The sequence below is a fragment of the Lutjanus erythropterus genome, chromosome 11 (assembly GCF_056507025.1).
Source record: "Lutjanus erythropterus isolate fLutEry1 chromosome 11, fLutEry1.hap2, whole genome shotgun sequence".
NCBI lineage: Eukaryota > Metazoa > Chordata > Actinopteri > Lutjaniformes > Lutjanidae > Lutjanus > Lutjanus erythropterus.
In genome coordinates, this window is record NC_139327.1 from 5148287 (window position 1) to 5170207 (window position 21921).

Genomic DNA, 21921 nt, shown 5'->3' on the forward strand with positions numbered 1-21921 from the left:
TCCCTGTTGCAGAGCCAAAGAGCAACAGTTGTCTGAATCCCTCAAAGAAAAATTAATAAGAAATGAATCCCCTTTTAATCCCACCGTCCTTTATTGACATTTTCACATGGATAGACCTACATTGTGATATGCAGTATGGTTATAATGTTGCTCTAAGCTTTACTGTGCTGAGTTGGCTTGTGAGTGTGTGTGCAGAGGGTCTTAACACCTTTGCTTCTGGACTCTGTTTGGTAATGGATCAAGTGGAATAAATCACATGTTCCTGTTTAACACCATGTTTGTCTTTTTCTCCTCCTGTCTTTAACAGATTCCCTTTGTACCCCAGAGGAGAGCGGTTTCATTTTGAGTATGGTGTCTACTTACTCAACAAGAACATTGCCCAGGTAATATATTTACACCCATAAATGTTTGCTACTAACGTGTAAATGGAAACTTATTATGACAAATGTTAGGACCTTTATGTTTTGAAAGAAGAAAATGTATTTACCACACTACTACGTCTTGAGTCGACAAGTTTTGGAAGCAGGACATTCTCTAAGGAGGGCACTGTGGTGGTAAAACTACAGCCAATGGTATAAAGTAAAATCCCGTCATGCTTAAGCACTTCTGCTTCTTTCATTACATTGCTGCCTAAGTTCTTTCAAGGCTGATGTACCCATGTAAATAGCTTCATTTTAAAATGGTGGAAATTTCCTGAGACAGCAGGACAGTGTAGTTTTTAGCAAAACTTTTAATAATAATAAACCTTTTCCAGACTGGAGTAAATAGTGCATTTGTTGGGGACTATTTTCAGCTGCAGATTTGTGAGTATATTTATAGCAGTGGCACGGTGTGAGGGATTGACTCAACATGCCCGTGTTCAGGGATAGACAATAATTTTTTTAAGTATGGGCCCGAGGGCCATCAAGCCCCTAAATCTTTGGACCATAGTACATTTTTGGTGGTACAAATGTGAATGTATGTAAAAACAATACAGAAAAGGCAACTTACCACAGCCATCCTTAACTGTGACACTTGTGTTGTTCACTTCTACCACAAATTGTGACATGGTGTTTTCCTGAGAGCAATCAAACTAGCCACTTAACTTAAACTTAATCTTCTGTAAGAATCAGTAGCTAGCTGAGTACTTTTTGCTGTTTTCGTAGAAGGTTGAACTTGAAGATGCAAAGGAATCTGCATGTTCATGAACTGTCAAGTGTTGTCTAAGGCTTGCAGTATGGGAATAAAATTTGCTGGCCACCGGGGTCCACCTGCATGGAATAGTTGGTGGCCACAGAGTTGGTGGCAGTGGTTTCTGTTGAACTCTGGTATTCATCTTAAAGAAGATGCCAGTGAGACGTAGTGAAACATTGATGTATTTGTAGCTGTCAGCAAAGATGTTACTCTTGCTGCCGCTCAGCACTGGAGAAAGGTCTCCACACATACACATTGTGCTATAGCGGGAAAAAACTCCCTGACTTGTTTGCACTTCTTTAAGCCAATCACAAACTTCTTGGGTTGCACTAAGCCCAGGATGTAACAATGGTGCTGCTGCAAAATAGTGTCAAGGGAGAGCTTGTTGTGGTGGAATATTTGCACATTGGGAGGTGAGCTCTGGCATAAAAAATGACTACATCACTGCAAAAGAAAAGCCTTCTTAATGGTACCTTCGTACCATTAGCGTCCCAGGCGCTAATTTGCTGTGTTCAGCTTGTAAGTTGCAGCTTGGAGGTTGTTCTTGTTTCTTGAGGACACAGATAGTGGAAACTGTGACACCGCGGCCAGTGGTCAGACTTACACCTGCAGTGTGCATCCGGTGTGTCAGACTATATGGCTACTTTGATCCATACTGAAAAAACAACTTCCATTAAAATTTTATACTGGTATTCATGATCCACAGAAATACTTGGATGATCCTCAGACTTTTCAGTTTTTCCAGTGCTTTGGTTTATGACCAAATGCTTACAAAACTAATTACATTCCCATCAGCCTCAGCTGTACAATGTGTTAAGTGCTAATTAGCAAATGCTAGCATGTAAGCACACTAAAGTAAGATGAATACATGGTAATGAACATGGTAAAAAAATCATCATGTTCTTATTGTCATTGTGAGCATGTTAGCATGCTGGTTATAATATATATTATACACAGGCCAACACTTGTTTTCATTCATTGTTTTGGTCTTTTCATGTAATTTCATATAGAATAGCACCAGACCTATTGTCTAAAGTGACTTTGAAGGAGCAGATAGTCACAACAACATGAAATGTATCTGTGTGTGCGGGTGACATTTGGCACACAAGTTGAATGAATGCTCTAAATTGGTTTCTCTCTCCCTGTCCGTCTAACCCAAACACAAACACCTCAGGAGAGGGTTGAACTCTTGACCTCTGTGTGCTTATTAAAGTACACCTAATGTGTTGACCTGGGTTACTCCCCCCATTCACCCCTCAGACATTTAGCACTGACTTTTAACAATTTGCATTCCATTCCCTGTTTTTCCTCCTCGTCCAGGCGGGAATGAAGGGCCTCTCCACTGAATAATATGGGGCAATTAGCACTAGCAGGTGGCTGACTTCAAACCACTGCACTTTGGGAGGTTTTAGTTCTAATACGAGACCACAAGCTGCTCGCCAATATCAAAGTCCTCCATCTTCCCACCAGAGGAAGATAATAAGCCAGATAAGAAAACGTTTCAGACAGCGAGTGAAAATAAGTGCCGTCTGAAACCACCAAAGGGAACGACAGAGTGGCCTGTTGTGTTTTGAAAGAAGTCTCACTGGATAGAGTCTGTCATGTGTCTAAATAATGACATGTGTGTAATGAATCCAAACTGGAAACCATTAATCAAGGTTGGTACTGTACTGTACGTCGTTAGCTCACATTGTTGAGCAACGCCAAACTGTGATCTGATACTTACTCCATCATGTCAAGTCAGTTTTATACATATAGCCCAGTACCACAAATCACAAATTTACTTCATGGTGATTTACAATCTGTACAGCACACCCTCTATCCTTAGACCCTCAATTTGGATAAGGAAAACTCCCCAAAATGACCCTTTAATGGGAGTAAAAAAACTGAAGAAATCTCAGGAGGAGGATAGATATTACAACAATAACTGTCAAGACAGAACACACACAAACTTTCTGACTTTTAATTTACTTTAAAGGCATAATATGGAATATTTCCCTGCCTGTATTTCCCTATTTTTTTCTTATAATTTTGCTGAGCTTGGGACGCTTTTATACTAGGGCTGAACCATTTTGAAAAAAAATCTGATTTTGATTATTTTGACTGATAGAATGATAGAATGATTTGCAATATAAGAGGTAATTATTAATGATAATCAAAAAAGCCTAAAAAACATTTAGAAAAGCTGCCATGAAATCAGGTATTTTAGGCTGCAACAATCCTAAAAATAGCCTGCAGAGTCCTGGAAGGACTGAATTTTGCAGCCCTGGTTTATACTACTCATATATCCTACAAGTTGAACATATTGTACCTTCCCTGACATTCATTTTTGGGTAAGGTAACAATATATTGGCTAAATTAGCTTGTTAAACCTTTGAAATAGTATAATATAATAGCTTGTAGTGATGGTGTAATATTTAGTAAAACATGATGGTTTGATTCTGAACTTAAATATTCACACTGTACTGTGTTAATGCACCAGAGAGAGAGTGTGTGATTTAAATGTGCATGACACTCCATAATCTTTTTCACATGTAGAACATTTGGCGTGCAGTCATCTTAATGCATATTCCTACCTTTCAACTCACATAACCCCCACCCATAATCCTTTTTATCAAAGCCACACATCATGAGCTAAGCTCTCTGAGATCTCAGTTTCATGAATCTTAACCATGTGGTGCCATCACATGGAGAAGAGCGTGCTCACCCTCGCTGAAGGTTTAATTAGTCCTCTGATAGATGGCACATGTAAGTGGCTTGATGAGGAATATTGTTTTGTCGTTTTAGTTGGCCTCCGAGCAATAAAATCTGAAATTCTGTTTATGAATTTGTCGTATCAAAACAGTGCAGCGAGGCGTGGAGAGATGTCTTTTGCTTCATTCAAGAATAGAATTTATTCTTTTAGACACAAGGTTTTTATGTCATCATAAAAATGGCTGCCTCATAAAGAAAGTATATATATGGTACTTCAAAGGAATCTTTCCTACTTCAGATGAAAAATGAGATCCAGACAGCAGCCGTTTTCACCTGTGTCCATGAAACCAATGCAGAAAGATTCAGATTTGAGGTTTAGAATCCAGATGTAAATCATCAGCTTTAACACAGGTGGGCACAAAAGAAATCCACGATAACTTTGTAAGAGCAGTTTGTGGAATGATAAATTGATAAATGACAGCATACTTCTTTCTGTTATTTGTGAAAATGTAACATCTGTAGCAATTCTGGAGCCCATCAGCTCTTTTCTGACAAGGATTTAGCCTCTGGGGGCAAACAGCAAATGTTCCTCTGGTGTGACCAGTGGATATCCAGGTAACAGATAATGGATATCTGGAACATTTCCTCTCCTGTGTGCCAGGTGTTGTCAGTTAACAACTATGGATGCAAGAATAAAATTTGAAGCTAACCTCCATAAGATATTTGCATATGATATATATGTCAGCATATATGCAAAGACATTTTTAAAAAGGACTGAACAGTGGGACTTTATACCACTGGAAACCAAAAGCAGCCAAAAAAATATTGTTAGACAATAGCCAATGAATTCCAAGATCTAAAGCCTGCTCAAACCTTACTACTTGGACTACAAACACACTACAAACAGTACCATAATGCTTCTGATACCAAAATTTTGTCCCTTAGATATCTGTTAATGGAGGTTACATCTGTAGTATCTCACGATACCAGACAATTGAAGATCTCACTGCCTAGTGATCTTCTGGGGATTTCTCAATGCTCCCACTAACAAACCTACGCCTTACGGAAAATAACGCTCTCAACCCAGTTCTCCTCAGTAGTATCACACAATGTCACTGCCCAGATAAAAAGACCAAAGATTGCCTCAAGACTTTGGATTTGTTCGGCCATGGAGGTTCTTTTTAAACTGTCTTAATTGCTACGGCGTTTTCCTGTGCCTCTGCAGCAGTGTGATCCATGGCTGGAGGCATTATGTTTTTGGGTCGTCCGTCCGTCCTTCGCATTCTTGTGAACGCGATATCTCAAGAATGCCTCGACAGAATTTCTTCACATTTGGTTCGCTTGGACTCAGTGATGAACTGAGAAGATTTTGGTGGTCATATGTCAAGGTCACTGCAACCTCGTGTCCATCCCATTCTCATAATATGCGATATCCCAGGAACAGCTTGACGGAATTTCTTCAAATTTGGCGCAAATGTCCACTTGTACTCAAGGATGAACTGATAAGATTTTGGTGGTCAAAGATTAAGGTCACTCTGACCTCATGAAACATGTTTTTAGCCATAATTCGAGAATTGATGCACAAATTATTACACACAAAAGTTTCTCTAATAGGATAAAATGGTCAGCTTCATGCTCTCCATCTCTATCAATTCTCTGCACTCCTCTGTTACAATACTCTCTAACTGAGGACGCAAATTATTCACTGGAATCTTACAAGTCAATATTTGTAAAAAAATATATACTTTTACCTTTTATTAAATTCCTTTGAACTTTACTACATGTCTTATATGAGCCTGGACAGACAAGACTGCAATTCTAGTTAGCAATTTATGCTAGGACATTGTCCTCAGTCTCTATGGAACGAAGCATGTAGAGACTGTGAGTCTACATCTGTGAAGGCGTCTGTGAAGTTCTTTGACTGAAAGGATGCATTGCAAATTAAATGTAGCCCATGCACATAGAAATAAACTAATTATTGTTCTATATCTTATGCCGGCCTTTGATATAAGATCACCTAAAGGAAAACCCTCCTTTTTCATATTTTTGCTAAAGCTAACCCGCTCTGCCTTTAACAGCTTCGTAGAGCATCAGTATTTTTACAGGATGAAATTTCAGCTTTCATTCAAAGGTCCTGTCTAATGCGCTCCATGTGTGCAGGACTACATCCGCGTTAAGGATGAGTTATCAGGTTGACTACAAAACAATATAACGGTGCTACATGAGTAGTCCGGCTCCAGATGATAGTGATAATAGACCATTGTTTCAAAAATGAGGAAGTGGTAAACATGTCACAGTTGATAAAATAGAACCCATTGCAAACAGAGCTTCTCCATCTCAGCTCGCTTGGTTTCTGCACACGGCATTGAACCGTGTACTCCTGAGAGTCTGATCTTTCGGTTTCTTTGGATCTCACGTCACATACGTTTGAGTTTTCTGAGTTAAGGCTGGGAACAGCATGAAGAAACAGGACTCTTTCATGCTACACGTGAATTCATCTTTTAAATCTAATTAGGACTCCTTAATCTTGTCTTTCTCTACCACTTTATCAGTGAGACTTTGTTTCACTCCTGCTCTGCTGTATGTTTCTTGTTAATTTATTGGGTCTTTTATTAGGAAAGTACTGACCCCTGCACATTGAGCCTGGGTCTTCTACTGATGACATGGCAGTATTTTAGTTGCAGCAGACAGTTATTATTCACTTTTTGGTTTTTGCATTTTTACTTTCCTTTTTTTTTGTCTTTAATGGCATCTTTTGGTTGAGCCATGCGTGTTATGCAGCACAGCACAGCCTGTCAGGCTCTGTGATACAAAGCAGAGGTCTGGTTTTCACAGCAGACCCGGCTGACTGGCTGATTGGCTGCTTTGCTGACTGACTAGCGCCTGGGTGGGAGACATTAGCTGTCCATCTTTTATTAAATTGCCCTGTGTGGCTACGTTTGAAAGTGATACAGGGAAGCTGGCGAAGGATCAGGGCCACAGCGGGTCGACTCTGCTTTGATGTGGCAGAGGGAGAAGTTTGGTTTTATTAGGCCCCGTGTCATGAGGCCAGGGGCAGGGATGGGGAGGCTGCTCGGAGCACCCTGGATGTCAGGTGGTAACACACTCCCATGTTGCCACTTTAGGTTAATTTGTCTGACAAAGAGAAGCTAAGACAGGCTTCAAGGAATTTCTGGGCTGAGACCCAGCCGCTCTCCCCAGTTCCTTCTTATTTCTTGTGCAATCAGTAATTGTTGCAAAATCTGCAACGCCTGAGTGATTCACTCATGTTTATGTGGTGACATTAGCATTTTTGCTGCATTTTTTTTCTCTTTGGTTAAAGTTGAACTGACACCTAAACGTGAGCGTGATTTGCAAAGAATGCAACTTTCTCTCTGCTCAGTTGTTAGATTAATGGCATCTGGCTGCTGCTTTGCCTTGAACTAGTTGACCACAGGTATGTATTGTGCCTGGAGTGCCCATCCACAGGAGTGCACAAATATTAAACCTGCCATTCCTCCATTCACGGAGACAAATTAGCCAAGTTAGTGTGGCTGACTCCAAAGGAACAGCAGCAGCCTTTTATCTGGAGGCATGCCATGTGCTGCGTTTACTTACGCTCTGTGTTATCCACTAGGCTATGTTGTTGTGAAACAGGCATGTGGGGCTCATTAGTTGACAACTGATGCTACACAAAATCTCTAGGTTTTTAGGAAGGAACGATTAGCTCTCAGTCACTAAGCTTGGTGTATCATATTTTGTTGGCCTCAGGCACAGGAAACGCAGTATTGGGAATTAAAACACAAGCAAATGTGTTGTGGCCCAACCAGGTCACCTCTGGGTTTACTTTTATTTCTGTCTACTGGGGAAAGTCGCCTGCAGTCTCCCACCTTCCACATCTCTGGGCAATTTCACAGCATGATCCGTAGGCAGAGTGCCATTCTGGTGGTCTGGAGCATACGTCAGAGCGCCTGCTGCCATTAAGAATGGCAACTGTGGCTCCATAAAACACGGCTATGAGTCATGGGGGAGCCCACTGTGTTTAGTGGTTAGTGGAGGTGGCAGCAAGCGGAACAGGAGCTTGTTGGCTGGAGGTATTCTCGGTGAAGCTATTTGGAAAGGTTGTAGGTGCTCTAGCAAGAATAACTTTTCTGTCAATAATAATGAACAAGAGGTAATATTTCCCACTGGGTGTCAATTCACTCATGAAAGTGGTAGATATAAAACTGTATATTGCTGTTATTTTGTGGATTACTAAGTATTTACATGGATTTGGCCGATAAAAAGACATGCTACATAAATAAATTCTGTGAATGAATTTCATAATACCAAAACCTGGCAGGCAGTATGTTAATGCAGAGTCTTAAACTGTGTTAAACATCTCAAATTAATAAAAAATACAAGTTTACATGCAGCAAAGGCCAAATTTAGACTCATACAGTTGTGGTTGCATGGTATGACACAGGCCAATGAGCTCCAACACACATTGCAAAAAATATAGTTTTGACAAATCTCAACCGTACAAGGAGACTTTGTTTAGATACAATTAGGGCTGCAACTACTGCTCATTTTCATTATCAATTGATCTGCCAGTTATTTTCACAATCAACTAATTAATCAGTCAACTAATTAATAAGTGTCAAAAACTGTGGAAAATGCTCATCCCAATTTTCCAGAGACCCAAGTGAAATCTTTAGATTGCTTGTTTTGTCTAGACAACACAAAATCCAAAGACATTTTCTATCATAAATGACAAAGAAAAGCAGCAAATCTTCATATTTAAGAAGCTGGAACCAGCAAATGTTTGACATTTTTACTTGAAAAATAATTGAAATGATTTATTGATTATCCAAATAGTTGGCAACTAATTTTCTTTTGATTGAATTACTTATTAATTGGCTGATCATTGCAGCTCTACATACAATATAACAGGAGATGCTGTCTTTTTCCTCCACTGACACCAGTGAAACTAGGGTTTATTCCCAGGAAACAGGACGCTAGGGATTTCGCTTCCAAACGTTTTCCTAAGAAAGAGGAAACAGGATATGGCTTTAATTAATTGATTAACAAACACAAGTGTGCTCTGTGCTTTATGAACTGAGGTTCAACAAGCAGTTTTGCTGCAACATTTAAAATCTCAGACAAAACTTCAAGTGAAAGCCCAAAGTGTGCAAGAACACAGAATTCATATTTTATCCAAAACACTTCTTGGTGGAACGCTGGCAGACATGGCAGCATGTGATGGATTTACCTGCTGTGGCAAAAAGCCTCTCACTGAAGAAAGACGCCCAAAATCTCTTGAAGAATTTATCTGAAATCTCACACCAAGTGAGTGAGAGCTTTTTCTGACTTTTGCTTTTGACCTTCGAGTGATCACTGACTTTATTAGGCCAATTATTTCTGACATTTTGGTGCGCACCGTGCCAGCCTCCTGCTGCAGATGCACGAGCAGAACATGGGATCTGTCTAAGCTCAGTATCATAACTTTGAAAACAATGACTTGCTGTAACAAATTTTGTTAGTTTATAACATGAAGAATTGTAAAATATCACTTCAATGAGGCTGTTTAGTCAGTGACAGATCACAGGCTATAAACTTGGCATTCCATCCTCACCACTGCAGCAAAGTTCAAGCTGCATGCACCATGAGCACTTTATATTATGATCAGTCTAAAGTCAATAATAATACCACCAGATAATACACTGAAGTGTTCAGGTTTGGAACCTACATTTCTCAATGTTACATTTATGTTGCCTGAAATATGACCAGCATGTTTCGACGGTAGCTGAAATCATACCTTGAAAACAAGTTAAATTCTCATGATTCCCTGGAAAATTTACTTCATTTTCCAGGATAGAAAATATATGTTTTTAGGAAAAATATTAATCCCTACCTGAAACCAAGGTTAAATACGCAGTAAGCGTTACTGATGTGTAACTGAAACTGGCTGGAGAGCACTCTCTGTTAGCCGTCATAAAAATAAAGAATATGGAAATGCTGTATACCATATGTGTCATCAGGTTTGGAGAGGTCAAGCAAACTCATTCACCTCCTCTTCTCTTCTTCTTCTCTTCTTCTTTTCTCATCCATTTCGTGTCTGTTAATTCCACACACCCCAGAGGCGAGGCCCCTCCTTGAGCCTTTCACCTCTGTGACAAACCTCGTGACCTCAGTCAGAGGAGATGCGACATAGTCTTGGCATAGCCCTTCACGGCCATTAGCTCATGTAATTGTGCTTCGATAAAAACCATATGATCCATGCAAAGACATGCAAAAAGTGAACATTACACAGCTCCCTTCCACCTCATAACTCCCCTCCACCTCAGTTGTCAGGACTGTTAAAATTCCCCAATGAGAGCTATCTCCACCTATTACTTTATTTCCTTTCTTCTTTTTAATGCGGATGTTGGAGATGGTACACGGTCTACAACTGGGTTTGGACTCCCTGTAGTGAAACAATGGGCGTTGCATATTTGCGCGTGAACTCAGTTTTTCCACAGTTGACATTCCGGTGTAAGCAGTTGTGTGTTTACTCTCTGTCGGTCCACAAGCCTGTGAATCAGAAATGGCTTTGTACAATAAGTGATTGCGTGATTGCAAAATGTGCTTTCATGTTTCTGGTGTAATATGTGAGCACTGTAACTGCACAGGAACCTAATTTAGATTTCTTTTGTCACATGTTTTGCAAACTTTCCTGCAATTATATTGAAATCTTTAGTGTTATACCCAACCGGATTGAATCGGATATGTGTCAGACACCATATCCTGAACCTACACAAGAGTTCTGAATGGATGAAAAAGATCATATCTGACATCGATCCATTATTCAGTCTCAAAGGCATAGCTCCCTGGAGACAATCTTGACATATCTGTAGTATTTATCACTGTTTTTTCACCCCTCAATCACTTGAAATCCTTCAAATGAGAGCAAAAACCGGAGCTTCAGCCTATTTCTCAGCGGGATATTTCCGAGAATTGGAACACTTTTAGACAGAACTATTCCAGGTTTCCCTCAGAAGCCTGTTGGTCTTTCTCTCCTTGTCCAGCTGAGGCTTGCGGTTCGTGACTAACTTCTCGTTGCGTTCCAAAGAACGTTCCAGAAAAAAAAAAACAGAAAGAAAAACAGGCGATTACATCTCCACTGTCCGGTCCCCCCCCTTGAACAACAGCAGTCATTCTTCTGTCCAGCCGCCTCTGCAGAAACCTCATCTCAACAAACAGACTCCTCAGCGTTCAGAAATCATAATGCAGCCCACTGTACGCTGTTTGTTTACCTGAACCCTGGACCACGGCTCCCCAGACTCTGCCACCATCCCTATCCTGAGACAGACAGAGCCTGGAAGTAATCAGGCCATTTCAACCGCCTGCTGCCACTCATTGTCTTCATCCTTCCATAACAGCCACATCCGTTTTCCATTTTCCAGGGATTGATATGATAAAACTCGTAATGGGCGGGACAGGCACCAGAAAATGTAATGCCAAGTCAACGTAATATACTTCACTTTCACCCTATAGGAAGGAGGAAAGAAGAAACGAGGCACCAAGTGAAGTTCTCTTTTAGGCCAAGCCATAAACGTGTCTGTTTTTGCTTTAGCCCACTGACGAATAGCCTGAATCTGTGTGCTCTGAGCGTCATTTCCCACATGGCCACATGCTGTACAAATGTTGGATAATCATCCCCTTACATCTAATAGAGGATAAGTTATAAACCCTGCATCTGACAATGTGTTTTGCATTTGAACACCATTAAGGTGCCACTTTTAACAAGATCACTGTACTCCGCTGACAGTAAAAAGCACTTCATTAGTGTACTTTATTTATCCCATTTCAAGCAAGAAATTATTTTTGGCAGGTTATAAGTGGGTTAAATTGAGAGTTGTATTGTGAGATTGTTAACAGCCTGACAGGGGCAGAGACAGTAGGCTGATGGCTGTCTGCTCTCCCCCTCCGGTGATTGATGCAGACGAGGAGGAGAGAAGAGGGAGGTCGCTGTTTTCATGGTGCTGGACTTGAGATTAGATCTGTCAAAAGCTTGTAATATAAAGCCCACAGTGCTCCGTTATCTCATTTGGATTCTACTTTGTATGTATTGGACAGACACTATCTGAATTATGATAATAAGGGTGTTTGTTTATATCATATAATGCAGATTATAGGTGAATTATCCTCAACTGTATAAGTGTGTTTTTTCATCTGCCCTTTAATTGCGGTGTGTTCCCACGCATCCGTTTATAACCTGGAAAACAGTTGGGTGATTTCTCAGTCATGGAAAACACATGGGCAATAAAGGAAAAATGAAATGTCCTGGAAAATTATTTCAACATTCTCCTATTTTTCTTTAGTTAAGAATAAATTGCTAAGCCATCAACCCCCCCCCCCCCCCCCCCCCCCCAAGACAGATAACTGCCATCTGAAGGTCCAAATCATGCTCAGAATCATTAAGGTTCAAATGGAAGTCAATGGATGAGAGTATTCTGAATAGGCTTCTCTTGGTTATTTTGTGGAAACGCTTTGGACACACCCCCAAGTCACGTCACATGTGGCACATGCATGTTGGATGACATTACCACATCAGTAGCAGAAACTGAATAATGTAATTTACATTATTCTTCTGGTTGGTAACTGTGATACTTTTCTAAAAATTATTTTAATAGATGAACATAACCTGACATGCCAGATGGTTTGTTCCACAGAACCATCTGGGAAGTCGTCCTGAGAAACAGTTTGGAAAAGGGCAGGCACTGTAAAAAAAAACAAAAAACACTTGGCATGTGATTGGATGAACCATATGTCTATTACATCTAACACGGGCCAACCAATTAGATTAGACTGTTGCTGAAGTCGGTCAGAAGGAGAGTGAAAACATCCAAAGATGCTGACTGGTGCCAACAACACAAACGGATAACTTGAAGCCTGGAAAGATGGATTCTTATGATCTTGTGATCTTGCGATCGTGCGAATCCAGCTGCCTTGAAAGGTAAAGTTGTTAATAAAGCATTGCTTTCCTCCCAGCTTGTTTTGAAATGGTTGAATAATGTTAAATTGGTTAGCATTTTTTGGTTTAGTTGATGTTCTTGCTAGCTTGTTTTGCCTGGAAAGGCTTAAGGTTTGTGATTCAGCTTTGGCTGGGAGAGAGGAATAATGAATGGGAAGCTCAGGTCAAAACAATGAATGGGAGGCCAAGAGTAAGTGAGTCAAACCCTGGAAGTGTGTATATATGAAATGTTGAACTTTTGTACAGTAGCTCACAGCAGGTATGATTAGACTAGATTTGACTCTACTTCATATTACTAGTAAAGGGTCTAAACTATGGTGTGATACACTGATAGAAGTCAGTGGCAGTTAATAATCTGAGCAAACTGAAGCCTAACTTTGGATTTTACATTTAGGGAAGGAAAATTACGTCTAGACTTGTCAGCAGGCAAAATAGTAGGCTATAATTGTGTTATTGGTAAATATAATTATGAAGAAAAAAGGTCTTCAGGTTATAAATTCATGATAATGATAAAGTGATAAAGTGATTCAGTGACCTGCATCATTGCCTGCTCTTGTATCTGAATAAAAAATGTAATCACTTGACATGTAGTTGTCTGCCCGCAGTCAGTTTTCATTATTCTTTATTCTTCGTTATTATTCTTTATTTCACTATTCCAGTTTCCAAAAGAGACAAATTAAAGTACAATGATAGAATAACAGTATTAAAACAGCATTAAAACAAAGCAAGATATTAAAAAAAAGAACAGAAGGACAAAATAGTTTTATTAATATTAGTGTTTGAATGATTCAAATTGCCATAATTTCTCAGTATGTTAGAAATGACTGTATAGATAAGTTATGTACATGATAAAAAAAAATGATCTAAACCCTGCGTGTGTATATCCTCAGATTTTCATTAACAGCTAGAAGTAGCAATATTTAATCCTGCCACATAGCTAACTGCACTGATACATGTTTTGAAACATGAATTGGGAGTAACCTGCGGTTTATGTGTCTTGGCCCAGGCTGAGCAAAGAGACGTGTGAGGAGAAACTTGACCAGCTGCCCGCCCTGCGCTGCTACAGGAAGAACCGCTACTGAGAAATTACATTTAGATAAGAACTGTTTTTCTGCTCTGAAGAAACAGCTTGTAGGGGAAAAAAAAAAAAAAAGCTCCCAGTGGTTTAGCCGTCCTGCGGTTCTCTGAAACTCCTTGTTCAAGCTATCTATTAACCAAACCCAGGCCTTAACGTACACCTCTCTATGCCCTTGGGTTTTCATAGTCATACTGTGTGGTCCCTGTTTTCCATCACAAACGTTTGTTGGTAGCTACAGCTTGCATCCAGTGCCACTTATTGGTGGTGGGACCCTTTTTTTTCCCCAACCAGAAGTAGGAGCACCCTTTTCCATAAACAGATATTTACCATATCCTGCTGTATCAAGGAGACTGTGGAAAGGCGGTGGGTAGGCAGTGTGTCTGAGGTGGCGTACTCAAAAAAGCCTTAACCACCCTCCTGGTTCTGTTTTTGATAAGAAAGAAGTGTGGAAGTAATTGACGCTCCAGTCCTCACCGGCACAATGGAGAAGGTTGTCTTTGTAGTCCATCGGCTCGCCGTCAGCCAGAAGTTGCGATTTATAAGCAGGTCTCAGACCGCAGTTGTAAGTGTATGTCACTGTTTTGTGGTTTCCAGCTTTGGGCGTGTGTACGCAGCGAGGCCGTCGGTGCGCTGCGATTATGCCTGAGCCCCAGGGTTTTATGGGAATTCCTCTGGACAGCCACCTATGACTTTATGAAACACTTAAATTCGTCTAATTGAATTTCCACATTTTGTGGTTGGTAGTTCCAGGTTTGTCCATCACCGCAAAGAGGTACCAGAGGAGCTAGTTCCACTAAATATAAGGGTAAAAGTAAATGTTAATCCTGTGTCTGTGTATGTCAGTGTGTGTGTGAGTGTGGGTAGAATTTCATATAGACCAAAGTATTCAGTTTTTGTTGGTTATTTAAGCCTTGACAAATGTTTGGTATCTCTAAGCAGTCAAGTCAAGCCAAAATGTTATGTTATTTGCAGAGATTGATGAGGGCAAAGACGTCACAGGACAGAGAGGGGCCAATATTGATGGTGTATTTCATCTCATAACATCAGAATAAATAGGCCCAGATCTAGAGATGACGTGTTAAGTGGCATGTTTCATTTGGGCCTTCATCGTCTTTTATAATCAGTCTACACAATCATGTTACCATCATCATCTGAGAACGGCTTCTTCCCACAGGTCAGACTGTGGATTTTTACTGGCAAAATGTTCTGAAAACGAGTGGGTTTGCTGTGATTCTGGGTGTTTGGAAAGTGTTGGCTGCTCTGCTCCATCATTTACTTAATAGTGTGTCTGCAGTTTCCAGCTGGTTGGAATTTGTAGCTGAGGCCTGTTTGTTGGGAGTCTGCTCTCCTGTTGTCTCACTACATGCTATACCTCATGTGCTTAAAGGGAACGTTCACCCCCAAATCAGAAATACTGTACATACCTTTCTCTGGTCTGTTGTGCTGTTTATCTCTCTAGATAGTTTTAGTGAGTTTAGTGAGTTGCAGAGTTTTGGAGAATTCGGCCATAGACATGTCTGACTTCTCTCAAATATAATGGGACTAAATAGCACTCGACTTCCGGTGCTCAAATCACACAAAAATACAGGGTTTTTACTAGGGATGCGCGTGATTAGTCAACTATACAATTAAACATCCCCACCCATGCTAGTCAGCACCAGAAATACTAGTCGTTTAAAATATATATTTCATTCATGCACGATGCCAGTTATCCGTTGCCTCTAAGATTTTATGCAGCCGCCTGCCACTAGTCGGGGCTGCGGCTCTCTCAGACGGCAGCCCTTCTTGCACATTGCATATTCACCGATCGCCCTGGCAACCCCGGATGTTTATATCAGCAAAGTCGGACAGACGAATGTAGACTGTGACAGAATAAGCAGATATATATTCACTCAACTGGAGAAACGTGACCACATTAAGCACAGACACAGATGTAATCCTGCAAGCGGAGCTGCTGCTGCTGCTGCTAGCACTGCTAACATTAGCCACATTGTGTGTCAGGCTGGCAGCTAACGTTAGCTCTGGGTCCTTTACCTGCAGACACTGTGACCTTCTTCAGTCTGAAAAGGTGAAGCGTTTATTGAGTTGTTGTCATGTTTTGTACATTAATGTGTAATGTTTGTTTTGCACAGCGCAAAGTAGCACGCATTTCAGCAAAATTTAAAGTACAATTTGGCGATTGTAGACTGTGATTAACGTCTTCAAATGGTTCTTAATACACACAGTATTTTTTTTTTGAATAGTGTTGAACATTATGAATTAATAAATTCTGCTAAATTTTAACTGCTTTCTGAGTGTTAGACTAGTTGACTAGTCTAAATTAAATTTTGCATTTAATCGACAGGGAAATTAGTCGCCAAGAACATCTCTAGTTTTTACAGGTGCTGGAAATCATTGACAACATTTGAATTTTAATGTATTGTTGTCAAGGTTTGAAACAGTTTGATTTTAGATAAAGTGCTTGAAACTACTGCACTACTTTCCTAAACAAATTGCAGTTTGACTGAATCGTTCACTTGTTGGATAAAGCAAGAAAATAAGATGCAGAGGGCTACATTGCTTTTTCCTCCACTCGAGCCTCACTTGCCACTCAGTGTGCATGGTTACACTTACTGTGCTCTGTCAGTCTTGGCTGACAGGCGATAACATAACAGAGGGTTACTGTTTCAATGAGCGTTGGCTTGAAAACGAAAAAACTAGAAGATTTTCTTGAAGTTATTTGTCTAGTGATTGTTAGAATGATTGTTTTATATTGACTCAACCACATTTTATAGGATGCCAAGTCTACTTGCAGACAACATGAACCATGTTATTTCTGTTTTCCTTTAATTTGTCACCCTTCTGTAAAATTCTGTCACAAAAGTTTGATTGTTTAGGACACAATAATGATAGTGATGAATAATAATAAATGTGTAATGTGATGAAGAGGTGAAATAATTGTTTTATATATAAATATATAATTTACCACAGCTGTAAGGTGCTGGAAAAGTTAGAAAATGACTTTGAAGAGTGCTTGAATTTGACTTTGGAAAAGCTGAAGAAACCCTGAAAAAACATTTGAAACGTTCAACACCAGCGTGTCTTTCTGGTTACTCAAGATAATCCACAGACCTTGTGAGCAGTTTCATGTACAAATTACTTTCTTTGTACAATAGATTCTACCAGAACTACTTTCTTTCAACTGGAAAGAACAACATTAAACTGCTCACAACAAGGTCTGTGGATTATCTTTAGTAACTGGGTCATGATTTTTGGAAAGTCTTTGCTGTTGAGTTTTTCAGATGTACCACAAGCTGAGTGCCATCTGGTTCCATTATATTCAAGAGAAAGCAGACACCTCTCCGCAAAAATATCTCCAAAACTCAGCAACGCACACCAAAACAATCTACAGTAGAAGGATCAATAGCACTACAGGTCTGGGGTGAACTGTCCTTTCAAACATCAATGCAGTAAAATGAAAAAAAAAAGAGAAAACTCAAAATTTCAAAGATTTTTGAGTTTTAAGCCCTACTCAGACTTTGAAAGAGTCTTACCAGCTAAGTGAACTAGTTGAACTGAAAATGAATAGGTTAACATTTTAATATTTTCATTAAAACACCCAAATTATGACAGCTCACTGTGAACAAGTTTTTAAATATTTTTTTTTTTCATTTCCAAAAAGAGATAGACATTTATCTAAAGAAGAAAAGTAAATTATCTCAACTGAAGATTATAGTTCAGCAAAACAATTTTTCAAAACTCTAAGTCTGAGTTGGGCTCAAAACTCAGTTGTCTGACCTTTTTTTAAATTTTTACAGCAAAGGCTTCTTAACTTCCAGATATCTCCTCTCCCTCCCAGCTCAGCCATGTTTCTATGGTAATATCTAAAAACGTTGGCTCAAGCTAACTGCTCAGTAGATAAAAGGAAAGAGAAAACCCCATCAGACAGTCTGTTGCAAGTTAAGTCAGCACTTTTTTCCTTCACTGAAGGTTATATCTCTTCCTTTGATCATAGTTATGTCATCATATGTTAAAATATCTGCAGTTTTTTTTTGGGTCCGTTCTGTTTCTCTCTTCAAGAGAAACTTGACCAAGGCACACAAACAAAAGAATTCTCTCTGCTTGTGGACTTTCTCTGGCTGGCCGAGCTCAGCTCCTGGGGCCCCCACCAGCTTGTCATGAGAATGGCGAGGGGCAGAGACCAAGTATATTTTATGTCAGCAAGTTTAGAAAAACTTGTTTTTCTTGTTAATTCATCAAACCCCGTGTGCTGTCATATGGGTGTTTGGGAGTAGAGGTATTCAATCATGAGTGCAGGCCTTACTGCGCCTCAATGACATTAAACAGCTCTTAGAATAAAACAATGCTGGCCCCATCTGGTCAGTATTTGAAAAAATCTCAGCCATCCTGGCTCTGCGTTAGTCCCTCTATCCAGTGCCGTTCCCGCTTCCATGTGGGTTTCATTACAGCTCTTTGACTCTGGCCAATCGGCAGCTTTTCATCTGAATTAACACAGCGGCTCTGGACCACAGGCCCCTTTCAGTGGCACTCATCATCCAGTTAAGAGAGTCGATGTCTCTTTCCCCCTAATTCGGTTTTGTCAAGTTAATCTCAGCATTCGTCTCTTCCCCTGAATGTCAGTCGCTCCAACACTCCTCTCCATCAAATGCGTCTCACCTCATTAGGCCGGTGTCTCTCTATCACCCCCGCTGTCAGCCTCCATTACTCTGGCAGGGGGAGAGGACACGGGTGGGGTGTCCTTGCCGTCATGTCATCATCTGTGCCATCCAGCTGCAGCTTTCTCTTTATTGATGACGCGTCTGTGATGAGCCCAGGCCTGTTGTCCCAGAGGCCAAATAATCATTTTACAGTTATTGGAGAAAAGGGGCTAAGTGGCTCATGAAAGCAGCTGTTAAATAAACACCAGCTCAAGTTTAAAACGGCGGCTGTGAGGGGGTTCTTTTTTTCTTTAGCTCTGAAAATAATTAGTGTAAGCTGTTTTCACTGAGTCCCACTCACTTTTTATACAAAAGGTAATAAGATGTTAGCTGTGTGAAGAATGCTTCTTTGTTAATGCACTCTTAGGAACAAAGGTGCTAACTAGAACCATAAAGGGTTCTTTGGCTTGTCACCATAGCAGAACCCTTTTTGGTTCCTGGTAGAACTTTTTTTATATAAAGGTTACAGTTGGAGCTGTTTCAGAGAGTTCAACCTAGAATCCATCTTAAAGGGTTATATGTAGAACCATCTGGTTCCACTCAAAAACCCCAAAATGAAGAACCCACCAAGGGGGTTCCAACAAGAACCTTTTTATATTCCAGGGTTTTTATCAAGAGCACACCCAGGCAGTTCTTCCAAAAACCTTTTTATATTTCAAAGTTTTTATCTAGAACACACCCAAGGGGTTCTACCAAGAACCTTTTTATATTTCAAAGGTTTTATCTGGAACACCCTCGGAAGGTTCTACAGAAAACTGTTTTGTATCCCAAGGCTTTTGTTTAGAACACACTCAGGGGATTCCGCTTAGAACCTTTTTGTATTCCAAGGGTATTATCCAGAACACACTGAGGTGGTTGTACAGAGAACCTTTTTACATCCCAAGGAATTTATCTAGAACACATTGAGGTGGTTCTACCAAGATGCTTTTCATATTGAAAGGGTTGCCTGTAGAATACAGAAGAACATTTTATATTACAAGGGTTTTATCCAGAACTGACCCAGGGAGTGTGACCAAGAACCTTTTTGTATTTTATATTCTTTCTTCCAAAAAGGGTTCTTTGGATGGAAATTGTTCTTAATGGAACCCTTGCCAAACCCTTTCTTCAAAACAGCGTTCTTCAAAACCAAATATTTCTGAGAAGAACCTCAACCCTTATTTTTAAGAATGTGTGGTCTCGAGACAGTAACACAATTCATAGCACTACTTTCTGTGAATAGTAAATGCCTGTCTGATTGAAAAACCTTCAAGATCTAATATTTAGGGCAATAATAGACCAGATTTGGCCATAAATTTTCATATACAGCGGTAATAGAAAACACTTGCCAACTAAAAACCATATATCCCACATCTACAGAAGGCTAGCAGCTGACATGGCAGAAAATACCCTCCACCTGGAAGAAAAATGGGAGTTAGCAATATAACTATTGAGGACAGAACCTGAGAGGATATATGTATGAGCTGTCAGAAAGGTGTTAAGTCTTTTTTCGAAGGAATTTGACTTGAAGATAAATTATAAGATTTTTCAGGACTCTGATAGTTTCATTTTTTTTGATAAACTTATTGTCAGTATCTGTTCCATGTTGGAGGAATTGTGGGATGACTGGGAAAAATTGTCATCCCAATGGATTCGATGTTGTTTTTACTTGGAGAACCACCCCAAACTGTAGCGGATAAAAACCAAAGACATATTCTATGCATACTTGTACTGATTGCTTGAAAAATTATGACCATAAATTAGAGGAAAGCGGTTTCCCTGATGCGGACCCAATGGACTCTGAAATAAGTCTACACAATGGAACATATGACAGCAAAGCCTTAAATGAAGATGGACGTTTTTCTGCAGAGATGGTCTCCAGTTGTACTTATCTAAGCCCTCTGGCAAAGACTGTTCGATGGGATTTATGTTCTATCTCACTGACGTTGAAGTCGGAGACAGTTTTCCACAGTGTGGACAATAAAGTTCTAACTTAACCTAGGCTAACCTAGCATATCTTGCAGAAGGGATCCCTGCAGAGATCGAGGCAGTGGCGTGCCAGTAACTCTTGTATTCTGTAGGGCTGCAAACATAAATCGATTCATTGATAATTACATTTTTGAACAGTTTCCTAAGGAAGAAAGTCAAACGGACGTCATCTTGGGCTCTAAGAAACACCGATCCACATTTTTCTGACATTTTGAATCAAACAACTGTTAATGGATTAATCTAGAAAATAATCGTCAAGTTAACTGACTATGAAAGTTATCATTAGTTGCAGCCCTGGCATTCTGTGGGGTAAAATTACACTTCTTTTCACTTTATTTCTGCATCACCTTACATAATGTTGATGCTTTATTGACAACATACACATGTTAAAACTTAAGAAATGGGAAGTAAATTCATTAAAGCTGAGTTGACAGGCCATATCATTTTTTTTTTATGTCATAAAAACAAGACAAAATAAGTGCATTTAGACAGAATTAACAGGCTCTTGTTTGCAGAATTTCCTCCATAATCCTTCATTTCTTTGGGGACCCAAATAAAACCTTCTGTGAGCCACTTGTGGGTCCCGACCCAGTTCTTTTGAATGACTGCTTTATATAATGTTGTGAGACACTTAGAAAAACTATCTGAGCCTGTCATTGGCAACAACAAGCACTTTTAGTGGACAAACTTTGACTGGTGCATTTGCCCCTAAGGTTTACATTGCAGCTATTGCTTTTCACAGCTGCTGACTGAGGCGTTCTATTGGACCAATTCCAAAACTTTTTGTAATCTTGTAGACCCCCAAATATATTAAAAAATAGTGCCCATCAGGGCTGCAAGATGTGGTAAAAACAAAATCATATTGCGATTAATTTGACAGGTTGCAATGGTGATGTGATTCCTGATGAGTGGAAATGGTAATTTTTGCATCACTATTTTCATTTTTACTAAAAAAAAAAAAAAAAAGAAAAGAAAAAATTAGGATTTTATGACATTTTTGGGGGTCTGTTTTCTTCCATCTGGAGAACAATATTTTTTTAGGCCATGGCATCTCTGCAGCACTACAGTGCTTGATTGTAATGCTGTTTTTATACCTTTCCTTAATCCAAACGCACAGCTTCTGTCATTTGGAAATTACATTGTTAATCACACCATATTCTGATTTGGATAAAATTTTGATTAATTGTCCAGCCCTAGTGCCAAGGTTTAAAAATCATGGAAAAACCCTTTGTAATAAAAAGCTGCCTTCTGAATTTTGGCCATTTATAAAATAAGTAACATTTTTATGAGATTGTAGGTAACTTGATTCAGTTTCAAAGGGCAATACTTGCTGAGTGTGT

The 21921-nt window shown here is 39.8% G+C and overlaps 1 protein-coding gene across 1 annotated transcript in view; it reads left to right on the forward strand.

The window, feature by feature from the left end:
* Window positions 1-21921, forward strand: part of uvrag (UV radiation resistance associated gene) — a 141027-nt gene that overhangs the window by 82835 nt on the left and 36271 nt on the right. The window contains exon 13 of the mRNA XM_084730548.1: window positions 308-383. Coding sequence (XP_084586674.1) covers window positions 308-383 — 76 coding nt within the window. The remainder of the gene's footprint in view (window positions 1-307; window positions 384-21921) is intronic.